Source organism: Vombatus ursinus, unplaced genomic scaffold, assembly GCF_900497805.2.
Source record: "Vombatus ursinus unplaced genomic scaffold, bare-nosed wombat genome assembly UNPS02014935.1, whole genome shotgun sequence".
Classification (NCBI taxonomy): domain Eukaryota; kingdom Metazoa; phylum Chordata; class Mammalia; order Diprotodontia; family Vombatidae; genus Vombatus; species Vombatus ursinus.
Genome location: NW_020954713.1, coordinates 2062172 through 2080370, shown reverse-complemented (window position 1 = coordinate 2080370; position 18199 = coordinate 2062172). Strand labels below are relative to the sequence as shown.

General features: G+C 52.1%; 2 protein-coding genes across 4 annotated transcripts in view; both read left to right on the top strand.

The window, feature by feature from the left end:
• ZNF358 (zinc finger protein 358) overlaps positions 1 to 2880 on the top strand; it is a 3917-nt gene extending 1037 nt beyond the window's left edge. The window contains exons 2-3 of the mRNA XM_027844240.1: positions 284 to 413; positions 821 to 2880. Coding sequence (XP_027700041.1) covers positions 320 to 413; positions 821 to 2805 — 2079 coding nt within the window. The 5' untranslated portion in view covers positions 284 to 319 and the 3' untranslated portion in view covers positions 2806 to 2880. The remainder of the gene's footprint in view (positions 1 to 283; positions 414 to 820) is intronic.
• Positions 2881 to 4218: 1338 nt separating this feature from the next.
• Positions 4219 to 18019, top strand: MCOLN1 (mucolipin 1). Of its 3 annotated transcripts, none has more exons than XM_027844102.1 (14): positions 4220 to 4288; positions 10514 to 10713; positions 11070 to 11237; positions 11373 to 11538; positions 12356 to 12467; positions 12871 to 12967; positions 14660 to 14759; positions 14869 to 14975; positions 15155 to 15304; positions 16105 to 16206; positions 16654 to 16776; positions 17046 to 17252; positions 17589 to 17725; positions 17821 to 18015. In XM_027844102.1, exons 1-14 carry the CDS (start codon positions 4258 to 4260, stop codon positions 17855 to 17857), a joined length of 1737 nt encoding a protein of 578 aa, XP_027699903.1. In that variant the 5' UTR covers positions 4220 to 4257; the 3' UTR covers positions 17858 to 18015. The 3 variants fall into 3 exon arrangements, with proteins under 3 accessions (XP_027699902.1, XP_027699903.1, XP_027699904.1); XM_027844103.1 differs by lacking the exon at positions 4220 to 4288 and adding an exon at positions 4600 to 4790; XM_027844101.1 differs by having other exon boundaries at positions 4219 to 4288; positions 17589 to 18019.
• The last annotated feature ends 180 nt before the right edge of the window (positions 18020 to 18199 follow it).

Here is an 18199-nt window from a genome sequence, read left to right as displayed (position 1 = left end):
GGGGGGGTTGGGGGAGGGAAGCCCCACGGACGGGCCCAGTTCGTCTCCCGGATCTCCGGGCCTTGAAGCCAGCCCTCCTCTTCGGGTGGGGGAGAAACTGAGGCCCTGCGAGGGGAGCCCCAGGCTGGGCTCGCTCTGGGCCTGTCTTCCTCTCTGCGCCGCCCCCCCTCGGGGAGGGGGCCCTCCGTCTCCTCGGACTGCCTCGGGGACCTGGGTGGGTGTTTGCCGAGCCTCCCTTCCCCCTGCCCTCCTCCCCTGAGCCCGGCTTTCCTTTCTTGGCTAGAGCCGCGTCCTCCAGGCGGGTGGGGTGTGCGCCGGGATGGAGAGACGGGAGGTGAAGCCGCGGGGCCGGGCCCCGAGGGAGACCCTGGACAGCGACAAAGAAGACAGCTGCATCTTAAGCCCCTATGCAGGTGAGGGGTGGGAGGGTCTGCAAGGAGGCGACCAGTCCTGCTCCCAGGAGGAGGAAGGGAGGGGGGGGACCGGACAAACCGGGGTACCTAGTGAGTAGTGGCAGCCAGAGCCTTGGATGTGAAGCCAGAAGAGCTGGATTTAAATTCCATTCCTGATAGAGTGACCTTGGGCAAGTCCCCTTCCTCTCTAGGCCTCAATTTCCCCGTTTTTAAAATGAGGGGATTGGGCCAGATCATCTCTAAGATTACTTCTAACTTGAAACCCTATGATCCAGGAGTTCAGGCCATTGGGGAGGGAGGCGGGCAATCCAGGATTCCAACTCCCTGGGGAAGAGTCCCCACCATGAGTGAGAAACATCTTCCCAAAATTCCTGTGCTCCTGATTAGCCTTTCTTTTTTTCCCACAGATGTGGTGGACAGTCCAGTCCCAGATAGAGCCCCCAGTCCAGAGGGCTCTCTGGACAATACTCCCAGCCCTGAAGGCCCCTTCCCTGGCCCAGACAGGACCCCCACCCCAGAAGGCCGTTTCCCTACTCCAGAGGGTGCCCCTTCTCCTGCCAGTCCCAGCACTAGCCCTGGTCCTGAGGGCCTCAAAAGCTTTACCTATTCCCCAAAAGGCATCCCTGACCCAGATGGTGCCCCTACCTCTACTCAGTCTGATCTCCCAGGGCAGGACAGCGACTTCAGCACTGGGGGCCTCCTCCCTGGGCTTGAAGGCACCCCAGGTTTGGCAAACCTAGTTCCTGGGGCAGCAGGCTCAGGCCTTTCTGGCATCAGTGTTGGTGATGGTAGTGCTGCCCGACCACCCAGCCCACCACGGCCCTTCCACTGCCCGGACTGCGGGCGTTCCTTCCGTCGAAGCTCAGGGCTGAGCCAGCACCGTCGTACACACAGTGGGGAGAAGCCATATCGATGCCCTGACTGCGGCAAGTCTTTCAGCCATGGAGCCACGCTGGCCCAGCACCGTGGCACACACACTGGTGCTCGTCCCTACCAATGTAGCGCCTGTGGCAAGGCCTTTGGCTGGCGCTCCACGCTGCTGAAGCACCGAAGCAGCCACAGTGGTGAAAAGCCACACTTGTGCCCACGATGTGGCAAGGCTTTCAGCCATGGCTCCCTGCTAGCCCAGCACCTACGCACCCATGGTGGTGCCCGCCCGCATAAGTGTCCAGTCTGTGGCAAGGGTTTCGGGCAGGGCTCTGGCCTGCTCAAACACCTGCGTACACATACAGGTGAGAGGCCCTATTCCTGTCCCCAGTGTGGCAAGGCTTTTGGGCAGAGTTCAGCCCTCTTACAGCACCAACGCACACACACAGCCGAGCGCCCCTATCGATGCCCACATTGCTCCAAGGCCTTTGGCCAGAGCTCCAACTTGCAGCACCACCTGCGTACACACACCGGTGAGCGGCCTTACGCCTGCCCTCACTGCTCCAAGGCCTTTGGCCAAAGTTCTGCCCTCCTGCAGCACCTCCATGTGCACTCTGGTGAGCGTCCCTACCGCTGCCGAATCTGTGGCAAGGGCTTTGGCCAGGCCTCCAGCCTCACCAAGCATCGACGGGTCCATGAGGGTGCTCAGAGTGGCATCTATGATGGTGTCCAGGGAGGCATTTATGAGGGGATGCAGAATCATGTCTATGAGGGCAGACAAGGGGCTATCTATGAAACCCTTCAGGAGAATGTCTTCAAGGACATCCAGGCGAGTACTCAGGGAAACATCTATGAGAGTGTCCAAAATGAAGTCTATGAGGTGGTCCATGATGATACATATGAGGAAATGCAGGAGGGTGTGCATGAAAATGCCCAAGATAATGTCTTCCAAGGTGTCCGAGATGATGTCTACAAGAGTGCCCGGAATGATGCCTATGATGGCATCCCAGAGGATATGAACAAAGATGCCCAGGACAATGTCTATGGGGGTGATCGAGATGAAATTTATGAGCAAGTCCAGGATGATATCTACAAGGACATCCAAGAGGTTGACAAAGAGGGAATCCATGAGACCTCTGCAGGGGCACCCTCCACCTTGCCTCCTACTGGTGAGGACAATGAAGATGATTATGGTGGTGGTGACTATGGTGATGAATTTGATGATGATGCTACCTTTAGAGGTGGTGACTATGGTGATGAGGACAATGAAGATGACTATGGTGGTGGTCACTATGGTAATGAATTCAATGATGATGCCACCTTTAGAGGTGGTGACTATGGTGATGAATTCGATGATGATGCCACCTTTGGAGGTGGTGACTATGGTGATGAATTCGATGATGATGCCACCTTTAGAGGTGGTGACTGTGGTGATGAATTTGATGATGATGCCACCTATGAAGGTGGCAAGTATGATGGTGGTGATGGCGATGGCAATAGCGATGGCGATGATGGAGATGACTGAAGTTCCCTTGCTTAGGGGCCCAGCTGGGGACAAGGGGAAGAGGCAGTGCTAGGGCCTGAGGGGTGAGGGCTGGATTGGGGAAGGGTGGGTGGGAGGGGTGGGACAGGGAGCCTTGAGGGCTGTAGTTGGGGAAGTTCGGGTCTTGGGTGGGAGGGCAATCTGGCAATGGGGTCGAGGCATGTATTGTCTGAGGCTCATGGTGTTAGTAAAATCCTCCCACTAATGTCTTGTGGGTCCTTGTTGTGGCTGTGTCCAGATGCGATGTCTCTGCTTTTGTCCTCTTACTTTTCTCTGCCTTTTTCTTTCCTGCCTTTTTTTTTCTTTTCTAGATCTGTCTCAGTCCCTCTCTGTCACTGTGTCTATGCTTCCCCTTCCCCCCCAACACACATACTTTCTCTGTTCTTACTGTCTTTGTCTCTTGGGGTGGGAATGTCTCTCCCATCTAAGAATTAGGTCTCTTGATGCTGAAACTAACTTTCAGCTACCTTAGATAGGTTACTTTGAACTAGCCATAGCAAAGAAGGGCCCTGGAGATGCAGCAGTGAAGATCCCCCTTTCCCCTTTCGGAGATTATTTTCAAGGCAGATTGCGCCCTGTTGGCCTGGCCTGTGGTATTTGTGTGTATGTGCACATATGAATGCATGTTGCTGGTAGGTCCCATGATTCTTCTTTCCCCTGCCCCACTTAATCTCCTCTCCTCCCTCCCAATCCCCCCAGTTCACTGATAGACTCCTGGGGCTCCCAGGTTGGATCATAGGTCAAAGGATGTCCCATACTCTTAAGATCAGAGTTCCTATAAAGAAGGGGGGGCGGTGTTTGACCTCAAGAGACTTCAGGACCCCTATGCATACAATCCACTGGTCATACACGTGCCTGGATCAATACAGATTATACACAACAGCATGCTAACTGATGGCACACGTGTGTAAAGCTGTGAACATGCAAACTGGCCACGATCCTGCATACGACACGGAAGCCCACGCGAAAAACTGATGGAAGCAAATCCAGACCAGCTCCGCGTGGACGCACGGGCACACGTGAGCCTAGGGCTGGAAGCACACGCGTTCCCCGGTGCAGACACGTGGAGGGCCCCAGATCGAGAGGCGTGCACGTAGGGACGCACACGCGCACCCGAGCGAAGAGGAACGACCTCCATCTCGCCAGCCGCGGGACAAGGGCGCGGGGCGGCCCCGCCTCTTGGTCACGCGGGAGAGGCCAGCGTGCGTCACGTGCAGGCTTTCCACGACCACTTCCGCTTCGTTGGCGGAAGGGGCGGGGTGGGTGCGTCGCGTCTTCGGGCTGGTCAGCACGGGTTTCCGCGTCACGTGCCGGAGGCGGGGCCTGGGTCAGCTGACGCGGCGTGTTTGAAGCCGCGCCTGAAGCTGGGTCAGAAGCCGGGCGAGTCGTCCTTTCCCTGCGGCGCGGTTCCCGCCCGGCCCGGGCAGGCCCGGCATGGCGGACCCCACGGGCCGGAGCGGCTCAGGTAAGGGGCACGGGGGCCGGGCCGAGGATGTCAGGCGCCCCCGGAGCCTCGGCTTCCCTTGAACCCCCAGGCTCCAAGGGCCTCGAGCTTCCCTCGTCTCATTCAGCCGGCCTGGGCTACGAGTCCGGAATCGGCCCAGAGGAGGTCGTAGGGTCCTGGTAGACTGGAGTCTGGGAGGGTCCTCGCCGCGTCAAGTCAGCGAGCACTTATTTAGCGCCTGCTGTGTGCCAGGCACTGGGCTAAGCGCTGGGGATGCAAAGAGAGGCCAAAGACTGGCCCTGCCCTCAAGGAGTTCCTGGTCTGCTGGCGGAAACAACATGTAAACAAGCCGGTACGAAGCAGGCCTAGGCAGGATCGTCTCAGAGGGAAGGACGTGGCCAGAGAAAGGCTTCTTGCAGAAGGTGGGACTTTGGCTGAGAGTGGAAGGAAGCAGAGAAGCCAGGACGTAGAGATGAGGAGGGGGAGAATTCCAGCCGTGGGGGACAGGCAGGGAAAATGCCCGGTAAGCAGGCCCATGCCCCTGGATTTAAGAGTAAGGAGGTGGGGGGCGGGGAGAGTAAGGTGTCAGAAGGCTGCCAAGGTCTTATTTAGAGATGGGGAAAAAGAAGCCCAGAGGGGTTGCTCAATATCACAGAAGTGTCAGAGGTATGATTTGAACTCTGGCCCTCTGACTCCAGAGCAAATATTCTTCCCATTGCACCTCGGAGGTGCTAGATACTAGTACTTTTTGAGGGATGTGTATACTTATCTGTTTACATGTTGTATGTTCCTCCTCCCTTTTAAAGGCCAAAACTATTTTTGTGTCCTCCGTGTGTCTAGTACAGGTTCCTTGCTTGTAGTTGAAGCCTAATAAAATGCCACTTGGATTTGTTTGAGACTCGGTCATAATGATTAGTACCAACTAACATTTATAAAGCACTTTTGAGTTTGCAAAGCTATTTACATACTGGGTGCCCCAAAAAGTCTTAGTGCTGTTAGGGCACCCTATATATTACCTCCTTTCATCCTCATGAATACCCTTGAAGGAATGTACTATAAATATTATTATCCCTGTTTTGCAGTTGACAAAACTAAAGCACATAAAACTTACAACTCGGACAGGGTCACACCGACAGTATGCCTCAGAAGCCAGGTCTTTCTGACTCCCGAGTCAGAGCTCTTTACCCATCACTCCCCCTGTGATGACAAGTTCCTGATCCTCCCTTAAATAGACTTACATTCTCCAGGGCAAGAATGTCCTGGCAGGGACAAAGAAGAGTATATAATGCAATATTGAGATCGATGGGGTCAAAAAGAGATCACAGCTAGGTGCTGTAGGAAAATTTGAACAGGAAGAGGACACTTCCAGCCAAATGGATCAGGAAAAACTTTAAGGAGTAGGTAACACCTGAGCTGATCCTCAAAAGAAGATAAGGATCCTGAAAAACTGAGATGAAGATTGCCTGGTGGGGTAGGACCTTCGAAAATATCTGTGGGTGGGAGAAGGCTTGTGGTCTGGTGAGGCTGGAGTGTGGAGTCTTTAAGGAGAAAAATATGAAATACGACTTTGCAGGGAGGTTGGAACTAGGCTGCAGAGGGCCCAAAATCCCAGAGCACAGGTTCATAATGTATCTTGTGTTATAGGCCCCTTCGGCAGTCTGGTAAAACCGGTGGTGGCCTTTCCAGAAGAAAGTTTTTAAATTATTGAAGGAGACAAAAATTCAATTTGAGATGAGTAAAAATAAGGTTGTCCACGTTTGCAGATTTCCTGCAATCTATTCAAAGATGTGTTGGAATCTGTGGACCCCACATTAAGAGTGCCTGTCTTGGGCAGCTAGGTGGTGCAGTGGATAGAGCACTAGTCCTGAATTCAGGAGGACCTGAGTTCAAATCCAGCCTCAGACACTATGTGACACTACTTGTGTGACCCTGGGCAAGTCACTTAACCACATTGCCTAGCCAAAAAAAAAAGAATGCCTGTCTTAGAGGGAACTGCTGAAGGTTTCTCCTGAGCAGAGGAATGACACAGTCTAGTTTGTGCCTTAGGAAGATTATTCTAGTAACCAAGAATGATGGACTGGAAATTGGACAGACTGGAAGGAGGGAGAGGAATTTAAAAAGAAAGTCTAGATTAAATGGTATTCTGAACTAAGGTGATGCTGGGTGAGTGGAGAGGAGGGCAGTGTTGGAGGAAGAATTTACAGGATTTTGAAACTGATCGGATATGAGAGGAGGAAAGGAAAACTTCCTTTCAACCATGACTTCAGGGTTTTAAAGCTGAGGGACTCAAAAGGACAGTGGTGTCATCCACAGAAATAGGGAAGTTGAGAATAGGGGCAAGTTTAGGGGGAAATAGAATTTCAGCTTTAGACATGCAGAGTTTGAATTGCCAGGAGGAAATCCAGACTGAGATGTTCAGCAAGCAGTTGAAGATGCAGCACTGGATTTCAAGATTTGGGAGTCATTTGTGAAAAGGTGATAATTGAATTCATGAGAACAGATGAGATCACCAAGGCAGAATGTGGAGAGGAAATAGAGGACTCTGGACAAAACACTTTGGGAGACACCCATACTTAGAGTGTGGGAGAAGGATGGTAAACCAACCCAGAGGACAGGGAGGAGGAAAATAAGGAGAAAGCAGTATTGCAAGGGAGGAGAAAAGGTCAAGGCAAGTCAACAGTCATGGAAGGGAGAGGTTACTAACAACTGAGGAAACAAAGAAAAACTTCTTTTCAAAGGTGCCACCTTTTAAATCCTTAAAAGTGAAGGATTCTAAGGCTCTTAGGTAGAATTGGAGTGCGTTCCAATCATGATGGGACAGCCTGTGCAAAAAGCCCAGAGGCCTGGGATGGAATGCTGAGGCTGGGAGCATCTAGGAGGCCTGGTTTAACTGGAATGTCATTTGGGAAGGGAGGAATGGGAAGTAAATTTGGAAAGCCCAGAGTGGCTGTTCTCTCTTCAAGCCCTCTCCACTACTCCCTCCCTTCTTCTAGGCAGGGGGACCTTGTCTTCAACTTGACTGACTGGCTGTCTATCCGGAGGTCCCTTTTTGATGCCTCCGAAACTCCTGCTTAGAAGTATTTCTTCTTCTTGCTAAGGTTCAGCCTTCTATAGTACTTGTTTTCATCCTTTATCCCAGTGCCTATTGGGCTCTTCAGTCACTTCCCCTCTGTCTCACTATCTACTGGTTTTTTCCCTGCTGTCTATAGACATACCCAGGTCTCTCCACTTTTAAAAACTTTTCAGTTGACCCCACAGTACTCTCTCAAGCTGGTGTCCTTGCTCTTCCCTTTCACAGCCAGAATCTGTAAAAAACCACTATACTTCTTGCCTTTACTTTATTTCCTCCAGCTCTTCAACCCATTCCAGTCTGGATTCTCACCTCTGATCTTAGGTATGATGTCTCAGTTGCTAAATCCAAGGATCTTTTCTCAGTCCTCACCCTTCTTGACTTCCTGCAGCATTTCATATTTAATTCTGTTGACCAGTCCCTCTTTCTGAATATTCTCCCTAGGTTTTTGAGACAGAGGTTAAGTGACTTGCCCAGGGTCACACAGCTAGAACATATCTGAGGCTGGATTTCAGGTCTTCCTGGTTCCAGGCTCAGTACTTTATCCACTGTGCCATCTTGCTATTCTTATTATACATTTGAAGCAGTTCCTTACATATCTTGAGTCATCTTGTTGATTTTACCTCTGTGAGATACATACTGCATCTCTCCCCTTCTGTTCTCTTACAAGGTGACATCTAGATCAACCCCTGGTTACCTCTCCTGGCCTATTGCCTTAGCCTTGGTGTTTCCCACACTCGAGTCTGTCTCTCACCTCCAGGCCTTTGCAGAGGTACTGCAGTGAAATAAAATACTTGCTCTTCTGTTGGGCATTTCAGGCCCTCATGTTTTGACTTAAGCTACCTTTCTGGTCTTATTGCACGTTACTTCCCTTCCTGGGCCCTAAGATCCAGCCAGACAAGGTGAGGCTACTTACTGTTTGACCATCTATCTCTAGGCTCCTTGCCCTTGAACATGCTGTCTGCTAGGTCTGAGCTGCACTCTGCCCTGACCTCTACCTCTTAGACTCCTTGGTTCCCCTCTGAGCTCAGTTCCAGGGCCACCTCTTTCTGGATTCCCCTAGCTACGATTTGTCATTAAGTCGTGTTTCAATTGTGTCAGTGCTAATCAAAGGAGGAATTGACATCTCAGCCTCGGCTGCGTTAGGGAACCCCTAAAGGTACTTCAGTAGGAGAGCGATGAGTTCAGGGCTATGTGTGAAGAATCTCATTTGGCAACTGTCAAGAGCACTGGGAGAGGGGAGAGCCTGGATGCTGAGAGACCTGTGAGGAAACTCCTGAAGCTTTCCTGGGCAGGAAGGTGATGGGGAGTTGGAAACCAAGGAAAGACTGAGGGAGTAAGAGATGGAGGAAAGACCAGCAGAATTACCCAGGTGGATTATTGGCAACTTAAGTGTTAGGGTCAAGTCAGACTACAAGAGTTCCCGAGATCGAGGACGGCCTTCAGCTTAGCACTGTGTCTGGCACGTAGTAGGTACTTAAATGTTCATTGACGTCGTGGGTGGTGAGGGAGTGGAGGCAGTGAGTGGAAATGACCCTTTTTAGGAATTTATTATGCAGAAGGCCTGATAGCTGAAAGGGAAAGCGTTTAGGAGGGACTTTGACTCCCAGCAATGACCACGTCCTCCTTCCCCGGGGATTCCTGCCAGCTCATGCCTTGTCTGCCTGTGTAGCCAGGTTTGCTCACCGAGCCCCAGACTGGAGAGGGAGCAAGACTTCATAGATAAAAACATGGAATTAATGGAGTTGCTTGTTGTAGACTCAATAGCTAGTCACTTAACCTTTTGAAGACTCAGTTTCTTTATCTATGAAATGGGGGCAGCTAATATTTGCATTTTCTAACTCAGTTCTGAAGAAAATTGATTTCTAAATCTTCAAGCACAATGGGAATGAGATTGCTCCTATTGCTTATTACTTAGCAGGAGGGGGACTCTAGTCAGGCCAGGGTTAAGTACCAGAGATGGGACCTGCTCGAATTCTTCTGGGAATGTTGGCTCTCGGCTCCTCTGCTGGTCCATCCTGGGTTTAGGGCTGGGAACGATCATCTAGTCGTGACTCCTTCATTTTTACAGGTGAGAAAACAGGCCCAGAGAGATTCAATGTGGTGAGAAGCATTTAGGGATTTCTTGGACTTGAGAAGAAGGTTCTTTCTCTTTGGTCCTGAAAAAGACTCTGAGGGAATTCAGTTGGGCTGAGCTGTCTCATACTGAACGTCTGAGCTTCCTCTTGTGTGAAGCTGGGCATCAGAGATACCCTAAAAGGCAGGGCGGCTGGCCCTTGAGATGGAGAGCCGTGGTTTCTTTTTCATTTTGTTTAAAATTTTTTTTTTATTTCAATCAGTGAAAATCCAGCTTCTCTTTCTCCTCCTTTCCTCCCCATCCCTACCCCTGCCCTGTCGAGAAAGAAATAGTTACACACGTATGATGAAGCAAAATAAACTTCCCCCATTGGCCATGCCCCTTAGTCTTCGCTAGAATCTCTTTCAGGAGGTGGACTGCATGTTTGTTCATGAATCCTCTGGAATTGTGGCTGGTCATTGCATCGATCAGAGTTCTTTCACAGTTGTTTATCTGACTGTAATGTCGTTATTATAGAAATTGATCTCTTAGCTCTACTCACTTCGCTTTGTATCAGTTCATATAGGTTATCCCTGGTTTCTCTGACAGAGTCCCTATCATCATTTCTTACAGCATCACATTCAAACACCATAACCTGTTTAGCCATTCCTCAGTTCAGGGGTACCCCCTCCATTTCCAGTTCTTTGCCACTACTAATAAAAATATTTTTGTACACATAGGTCTCTTTATTCTTTGTTTGAGCCTTTTGGGGTATACACTTGATACTGGTTTTACTGGGTTGCAGGATATTCTTACATTTAGTAACTTTTGGGGTGTTATTCCAAACTGCTTTCCAGACTGACTGGACTGATACACTATTTTCCTACAATCCCTCCAGTGTTTTTCATTTTTCTTTGTTGTTAACTTTGCCAGGCTGAATGGGTGTGAGGTTGGGGGTTTTTGAAATTTGCATTTTTTTCTAATTATTGGTTATTTAGAACATTTTTTCATACAGCTATTGATAGCTTTGATTTCTTCCCCTAAAAAGCACCTTTCAGCCATTTATCGATTGGGGAAGGCAGAGTCACAGTTTCTAAGGGCCCTTTCCCTCCAACCCTAGAGCGAGCGCCATTGCTTGGTCCCAGCTCTGGGCTTGGCTATGGGTCCCAGGGAGACTCCCTGCCTGTCAGTGAGGAGGAAGACCTACGCCGGCGTCTCAAGTATTTCTTTATGAGTCCCTGTGACAAGTTCCGGGCCAAGGGTCGAAAGCCCTTCAAGCTGATGCTGCAGGTTGCCAAGATCCTCATCGTCACCATCCAGGTGCCCGTGGGGGCTGCCTAAGGGTAATGGGGGAGGAGGGGCAGCACTCAAGTGGGGAAGAGAAAGAGGGAAGGCTGTTCTTCTTACCCACATTCTTAGCTTTGGTTTTCAGACCTCGGGTGCCCCATCTTACCCTTCTCCCAGGGCCCTAGTCATCTCCCACGAGTGAGGAGACTTCTTTCTCTCCTTTCCTTACCCCCTGCTGCCTTTTCATCCAGGACTAAAAGGAGATGTAGTTGTCTGGGAAGGAAGTTGTGCTTTGAGACTCAGGGATATGAAGTCAGAATCACAGCCTCTGGGGGGGCTCTGTCTCAGTGTCATCCCTGGCATCCTCTTCTTTGCCCCCTCCCTGGCAGCTCATCCTGTTTGGGCTCAGTAACCAGATTGTGGTGATGTTTCGAGAGGAGAATACGGTGGCTTTCAAGCATCTCTTCCTCAAGGATTATACAGATGGGGCTGATGATAGCTATGCTGTCTACACTCAGGCTGACCTCAACCAGTCCATCATCTTTGCTGTGGACCAGGTATGAGTATATGGAGATGTTGAGGGGAGTAAATCATCTGGGATTGGGGATTGTAGGGGTAGGGACAGAGCTCAGGGTGGATAGGTAATGACTCCTTTCCCTCCTACCGCTGCCCACTTCTTTGTCACTTACCAGTACTTGCAGATCCCTGAGCAGTCCCTGGGCAGATATGCCTATGTGCCTGGTGGGGGAGGCCCTGGGGCAAACGGCTCGGCCCTAGCTTTGTGTCAACGGTATTATCGCCACGGGCACATCGACCCTGCCAACGACACCTTCAACATTGATCCGATGGTAGTCACTGGTTAGTATGGGGGATGTGAAGATGAGGGGGAGAGTGAAGAAAAAGGGCTGAGACCTTTCAGGAATACCCCTGGGGCCTCCCGCCAGGGCCTCCCATCCCAGGAACGTTCTGGTCCTGTCCCTTCCTAGGGCCTGCCCACCCTCTTCTTTGACCTGTTTTTTTATGCTCCTGGATTTTCCCCTCCTTTCCTTAAGGCCTTTGACCCTGGAAGTGTGTCTCCTGCTCCCCAAGACATCAGGCAAGCAGAGGTAAAAGGACCCCTAGTGACAGATGTCACAGGGCCACCAGGGTCTCGTGAATCTTTTAACAAGTTTTCTCCTTTCCTTGGAACTTGCCTTGTTCTCTTCAGTGTTTGGAATCCCTTCTTCCACTATAATCCTGATAGCTTCCATTCCTGAGGTACTGTGAGGCTCTGTTCACACCAGTCCTGTGAGGGAGGGAATACAAGTGTGAGTCTCTTCATTTTACCGAGAGAGAGAGTGAGACTCAGAGAGATTGGGTGAGTTACTTCCCAGGGTTACCCAGTTGTTAAATGGCAGAGCCAGAACTTGAACCCAAGGCCTCTAACCTCAAATTCAGTGTTCTTTTCATTACAGCCACATTCTTTTGGTCTCTGTGATTCCCAGAACCAATGCCCTGGGGCCCTCAGCACACCTCAGCCTGAATTGCTGGCCAGCCAGTGCTGGGCTTTGGAGGCCTGGAGGCTTGAAGTCTGAGTTATGGAGCCTCCGTGGAGAGACCACCTGCCCCCTCCCTCAGAGGTTGTTCTCTGGCAGGGGCACAGAGGGCCTGGCTGATTCTCATCCTTTCTTCCCAGATTGCATCGGAGTGGACCCTGCAGAGCGGTACCCTCTGCCCCCAGACCAGGAGATCTTTCTGTCCCCATCAGGAGGCAGTAGCTACAAGAACTTCACACTCAAGTTTCACAAGTACTTGACTCCCTGATCCTTGTTTCTCTTTCTGCATTCCCCTCCTTCCCCCAACTGCAGCTTCTGCTGTTTCTTTATGTGGGTCTATGGAAAGAGTCTCCTAGTTGTCTTGTCTGCTACCCCCTCCCCCTTCCAACAAGGAATGCCAGGGGAAGGGAGACAGTGTGCATGACCCCAGCTTCAGATAGACTTCCTCAAAATTTGATCAGGAAGCAACAATGGCAGAGTCACCAGAGCTGCCTAGACCCCCCCCCCACACACACACACTAGAAGAGCAGGGCCAGCTGGGCTTTCCCAGGAGGCAGCAGGTGCTGATGGGCCAAGAGGGAGAAGAGTTGAAGCTTCCCTTGTTTCCGTCCTCCTTCACCTCATCTCATCTCCTCATCTCCACTCCACCTCTCAGGCTGATCAACGTCACCATCCGTTTCCAGCTCAAGACCATCAACCTGCAGACCATTATCAACAATGAAATCCCGGACTGTTATACCTTCACCATCCTGGTGAGCTTTGGGGTGGGGCGGCACCTTCATCTTGTGCTCCCACCCTGTGTTTTTGCCTGTAAACCATTGTGGGGTGGGAGGCTTTACAGATGAACTGTCGTCGGAGCCTGAGCAATGGCTAACCCAGAGTGGGCTGAGTAGGTTTTCTGGCAGATTAGGGGATGGGTAGCCCTTGGTTGGACAGAACTACAGATAGGGGAGACAGCTGGAGCCTGGTGTGCTGCAGGGAGAGTGAAGAGATCAGCCTGGTTTTTAAATGGTGCTGGAACTTGGAGGCAGCAGAGTATGGTGGAGAAGACTGGATTCGGAGTTTATGGAGGACCTGGGTTCAAATGCAGCATCTGCTCCTTCATAGCTGTGTGACCTTGGGCAAATCCCTTACTTTCTCTAAGCCTCCCTCATTGTTCTCTCTGTAAAATGAGAGGGTTGGAATAGATGGTCTGTGAGGGCCCTTCCAGGTCTGCTCTAGAATTCTGACTGCCCACAAGGATCTCAGACAGGAGGGAAGAGGAGACCTATCTCCAAGCTGACTCTGGAGGGTCTTAGTCTGGACTGTGTCCTTAAAAGTTTGTGCAGAGCCCCTGTAGACCTGTGAGCAGGGAGGGCCATGATCTCCTCCTGAGCTGCAGGGTCAGAGGGGGCAGGAGGCTGTGCCCTCAGCAAGCCATCTGACCCCTCTTTGAGATGGGGTCAGCTTTCACTGCTGCCTCCCAAGTTTGTCATGGGGCTAGCACTTTGATGAGAGCAATTGCTGTTGTGTTGAGGCAGGTGGGCCTGGGGAAGGAAAGTCATTACCATTCAGCCTGTGGGAAAGAGCTCCTGAGAAGCTACCCGGAGTGGGCCCTGGGATGGGAGTGGGGGTGGTGATGAAGACCCTCTCCCTTCTACCCTGTGGGGAAGGTGGGGGTGGGGCACTTCCTTGTCTCCTAGGGCCAGGCTTGGTCAGTCTCATTGTCCTTTTCATTTCTCTGTTTGTCATCAGTGTATAGGCAGCCAGGGGGCACTAGGTCAGGAGTTAGGACTACCTGAGTTCAGATGTGGACTCAGATCCTCACTAGCTGTGTGACCCTGAGCAAGTCACTTAACTAACTTTTGTTTGCCTCAGTTTCCTCAGTTGTAGAGAGGGGGTAATAATAGCACTTGCCTCCCAGGGTTGTTGTGAGGACCAGTTGAGATAATTGTAAATCACTTAGCATAGGGCCTGGCACATAGGAAGCCCTACGTTAATGTTAGCTGTTACTCATGATGGAGAATGCTGTCCACCTCCAGAGGCAGAACCATGAAGGCAGATCGAATGAAGCATACTGTTTTCTCTTTTTTTTTTCTTTCTTGTGGTTTCCCTTTTGTTCAGATGCTTCTTTCACAACATGACTAATGTGGAAATATGTTTAATGTGAGTGTACATGTATAGCCTATATCAGATAGCTTGCCTGACTTGGGGAGGGGGAAAGGAAGGGAGGGAGGGGAAGAAAAGTTTGGAACTAAAACTCTTATGGAAGTGAATGTTGAAAACTTCTTTACTTGTAATTGGAAAAAGTAAAATACTATTAAAAAATAAATGTTAGCTGTTATGATGACGACCGTGTTGTTCTCAATCTGCTTATTTCGTTCTGAATTGGTTGGAGCAGGTCTTCCCGCTTCTCGGCCCTCTCCACGTGGATTGTCACAATAACAATTCTGTTTTATCTCCAGGTTACATTTGACAACAAAGCCCACAGTGGGCGAGTCCCTATCAGCTTGGAGACCAGTGCCCACATTCAGGAATGTAAACACCCCAGTGTCTTTGGGCACGGTAAGGCCTGACACCCTGGCTGTGCTCTTCTCCCTCCCTTCTGTTCTGTGCCTTGGTCTCCCTAAGTCACCACTTTCTCGCCTCCCACAATCCACCATCTCTTCTCCAGGAGACAACCGGTTTCGCCTCTTCTTTGACGTGGTCGTGATTCTGACCTGCGCCCTGTCCTTCCTGCTCTGTTCCCGTTCGCTGCTTCGTGGTTTCCTGCTGCAAACTGTGAGATTTAGGATTACACACCTTTTCTTCCTTCTTCCTAACTGCTGCTGCCCTCCCACCATTCAAGTTCCCACCACGCATAGTCTTGGAAGTGCCCCCAGAGCAAGGATGACTGGGGAGAGGGAAGGGAACCCAGGTGTCTCGGGTGGCATTTTAAAGGGTTTCTCCCTATTTCCCAGGAATTTGCCCGTTTCCTGCGTTGCCGCCAGGGTCATGCCTTGAGCCTGTGGGAGCGGCTGGAGTTTGTAAATGGCTGGTACATCCTTCTCGTGGCCAGTGACGTACTCACCATATCTGGCACTATCATGAAGATTGGCATTGAGGCCAAGGTGGGCTGGGGGATACAGCCTCCCAGGCCCAAGAAGTCAGGCAGGTCCCCTTGCTGGGGGGAAGGGAGAGAAGAGGGGGAGGGAGTGTCCTTAGGGTATAGGAGAAGGTCATGTGGGGAGGAGGGGAGACTTCTGGAAGGGAATCGAGGGCTGGATAGGGGAGCGGGGGAGAGTAAACACTGGGCTCCACCACTGCTCTTGGGGGTCCCTATCCCTGCTCCACACTGACCTCATAGTAGGGCCTTGCGAGCAGGCCATGGTCTGGGGCGAGGGCCCAGGTTCTCTCTGGAGCCATCTCAAGGTAGGACTGCTACACACCCCAAGGTCTGTCTCCTTTTCTGGCTTAGGCTTGTGTCTCCAAGAAACCTTTGTTGCTCCTATTCTGTAAAAACCCTGTCTTTCTCATATCTCTTTCCCTTTGGTTTCCATGCTTGTGAGTCTATCCCCTCTGGTGTCTGCTGTGTGGGCCATCCTCCTCCCTGCCCCTATTCCCTGTCCCTGCATTTTCTCTCCACTATATCTCCACGCATGTCCTTTGGGGCCTGAGGTAGCAACTCTCTTAGAAGTCTTGACTATCCTGTTTATTCTCCTGCTCCTCCCACCCCTGGGCACTGCCCTCTTTCCCATCTGACTCTGCTCTTTTGTCTTCAAGTCCGCAAGTAAGTGCACACACACTCATGCACCCTTCGTACAGCACAGGATGGATGAGGGCCAGTGCACAAGGGAACAGCTGAGGAGACACCTGCATCAGGTAGGGGCTGTGTCCCCCTAGAGCTGATGGGAGTTCCCTGTGCCCCCAGAACTTGGCCAGCTATGACGTCTGCAGCATCCTGCTGGGCACCTCCACTCTGCTTGTCTGGGTTGGCGTAATCCGATATCTTACCTTCTTTCAGAAATACAATGTGAGCCCAGACCCTGCAGCCCTCCCCTTCCCTCCATAGTAGCCTTGGCTCCTGCCCAGCCCCTCTCCCCTCACAGCCCTTGGGAAGGTTGTATGACCATGAGCCAGGCTTGTACCGGGCCTCTTCTCTGTCTTGAACATAGAAGTGCTGTGGCCAGAAATACAGCTTGAGCCCAGACCCTACTACCCTCCGCGGCTCTCCATATTAGAAGCCTGGCTCCTGCCCAGACCCTCCTGTTCCCCCCCACCCCAGCCAGTGGGAGGGCTGTGACCATAGGCCAGGCTTGTAGCAGGCCACCTCCCTATCTTGAACAGAGAGGGGCTGGGACTGGGACTGGGACTGACGGGCCTGCATCCTTAGTGAACCCTGACCTCTCCCAGTCTCAGAGGGGCCGGGGCTGGCCAGTCCTTGGGATAACCTTGATGTCCACTGTTCTGTCCCCTCCAGATCCTCATTGCCACGCTCCGAGTGGCCTTGCCCAGCGTCATGCGTTTCTGCTGTTGCGTGGCTGTCATCTACCTAGGCTACTGTTTCTGTGGCTGGATAGTATTGGGGCCGTACCATATGAAGGTGCTTAGGACATCAATTGTGGTTCTTGGCAGGGGAATGAGGGCTGGGCCCTGTCCTGGTGGGAGGTTTTCTGGGTGGCAGTTCTGTTCCTCTGAGCCTGGCTTGGGGTCTGGGAGAATGGCTATTTAAGGGAGGACTTTTGTGGACGATAAAAGAAGGAGAAATAGAACAGTTGGAAGAAGAGAGGGCCCTTTAGATTTCTCTACTTTGGAACCGCCCCCCCCACCAGCCCCTTTCTTTCACCCAGACCGGTCTTTGGTCTCTTCCAGTTTCGTTCTCTCTCTATGGTGTCCGAGTGCCTGTTCTCACTCATCAATGGGGATGACATGTTTGTGACTTTTGCGGCCATGCAAGCGCACAGTGGCCTGGTCTGGCTTTTCTCCCAGCTCTATCTCTACTCCTTCATCAGCCTCTTCATTTACATGGTTCTCAGCCTCTTCATCGCTCTCATCACTGGCTCCTATGAGACTATCAAGGTAGGGTCCTTCTGCAGTTGGAGTTCTGCCTGTCCCTGGCCTGCCTCAGTCCTTGGCCCCTCCCTCTCCTGGTCCCTTCAGCTTCTGGGATGGGGAGGGCCCAGCTCTAGTAGGTGCATCTCATCACCACCTATCCATACACTTACATATATGCTTATGGGGCACCTACCAATGATTTACTCTTGGCCCCGTGCCAAGTTCTGCACATACCTACACGTGCACACCGGCACATACAAACCACATGCAGTTGTGTGTCAGCAGCCCCACTCTGTGCACACGCGCGTTGGCACCCCCCCCCACGCGCCCCCTCACGGAGGCCCTTCCTGCGTGTTGCAGCAGCACCAGTCCGAGGGCGAGGCCCAGGGCAGCCAGCTGCAGGCCTACATCGCCAAGTGTCAGGACAGCCCCACCTCTGGCAAGTTCCGGCGCGGCAGCGGCAGCGCCTGCAGCCTCTTGTGCTGCTGCTGCTCCAGGTACCCCGATCCTGGAGGGGGGTTTGGGGGAGGGGGCGCTCCCCGGGGACCTTGCCTTTCCCACTCCCCACCCTTGCTTTTCTGCTTCTTTCCAGGGAACCCTTGCAGGAAAACTCCCTGCTCGTGAACTGACCGCGGAAAAGTCACGCGAGGTTTTTAGCCCCTCGTGGGATTGGACTGGACGCTTCCAGCGCCGTATTTATGGTTTTAGGGTTTGCTTTTAGGAAGTGACTCGTGGGGCCAAGGGAACTCCGCCACCCCAGCGGGACTTCGGTCCCCGAGGCCCGGCGCCTCCCGCCTGGGAGTCCCTCAGCGGGGCGGGGCCGCGCTAGGCCGGGGCGGGACCGAGCCCGGGCCCTTTTGTAGCAGGACTGGCCTGCGCGGGGGAACAATAAAAGATGAACACGGGACGCCCGCCATGTCTGGTTTCTGAGTCTGCGTCACGGCGGGGGCGGAGATGAACCTCAGGAGCCC

Coding starts and splice junctions, on each gene's coding strand:
- MCOLN1 (XM_027844101.1), top strand. CDS start 4,258: ATGGCGGACCCCACGGGCCGGAGCGGCTCAG. Junction 11,238..11,372: donor TCATCTTTGCTGTGGACCAG/GTATGAGTATAT, acceptor GTCACTTACCAG/TACTTGCAGATCCCTGAGCA. Junction 12,468..12,870: donor TTCACACTCAAGTTTCACAA/GTACTTGACTCC, acceptor TCCACCTCTCAG/GCTGATCAACGTCACCATCC.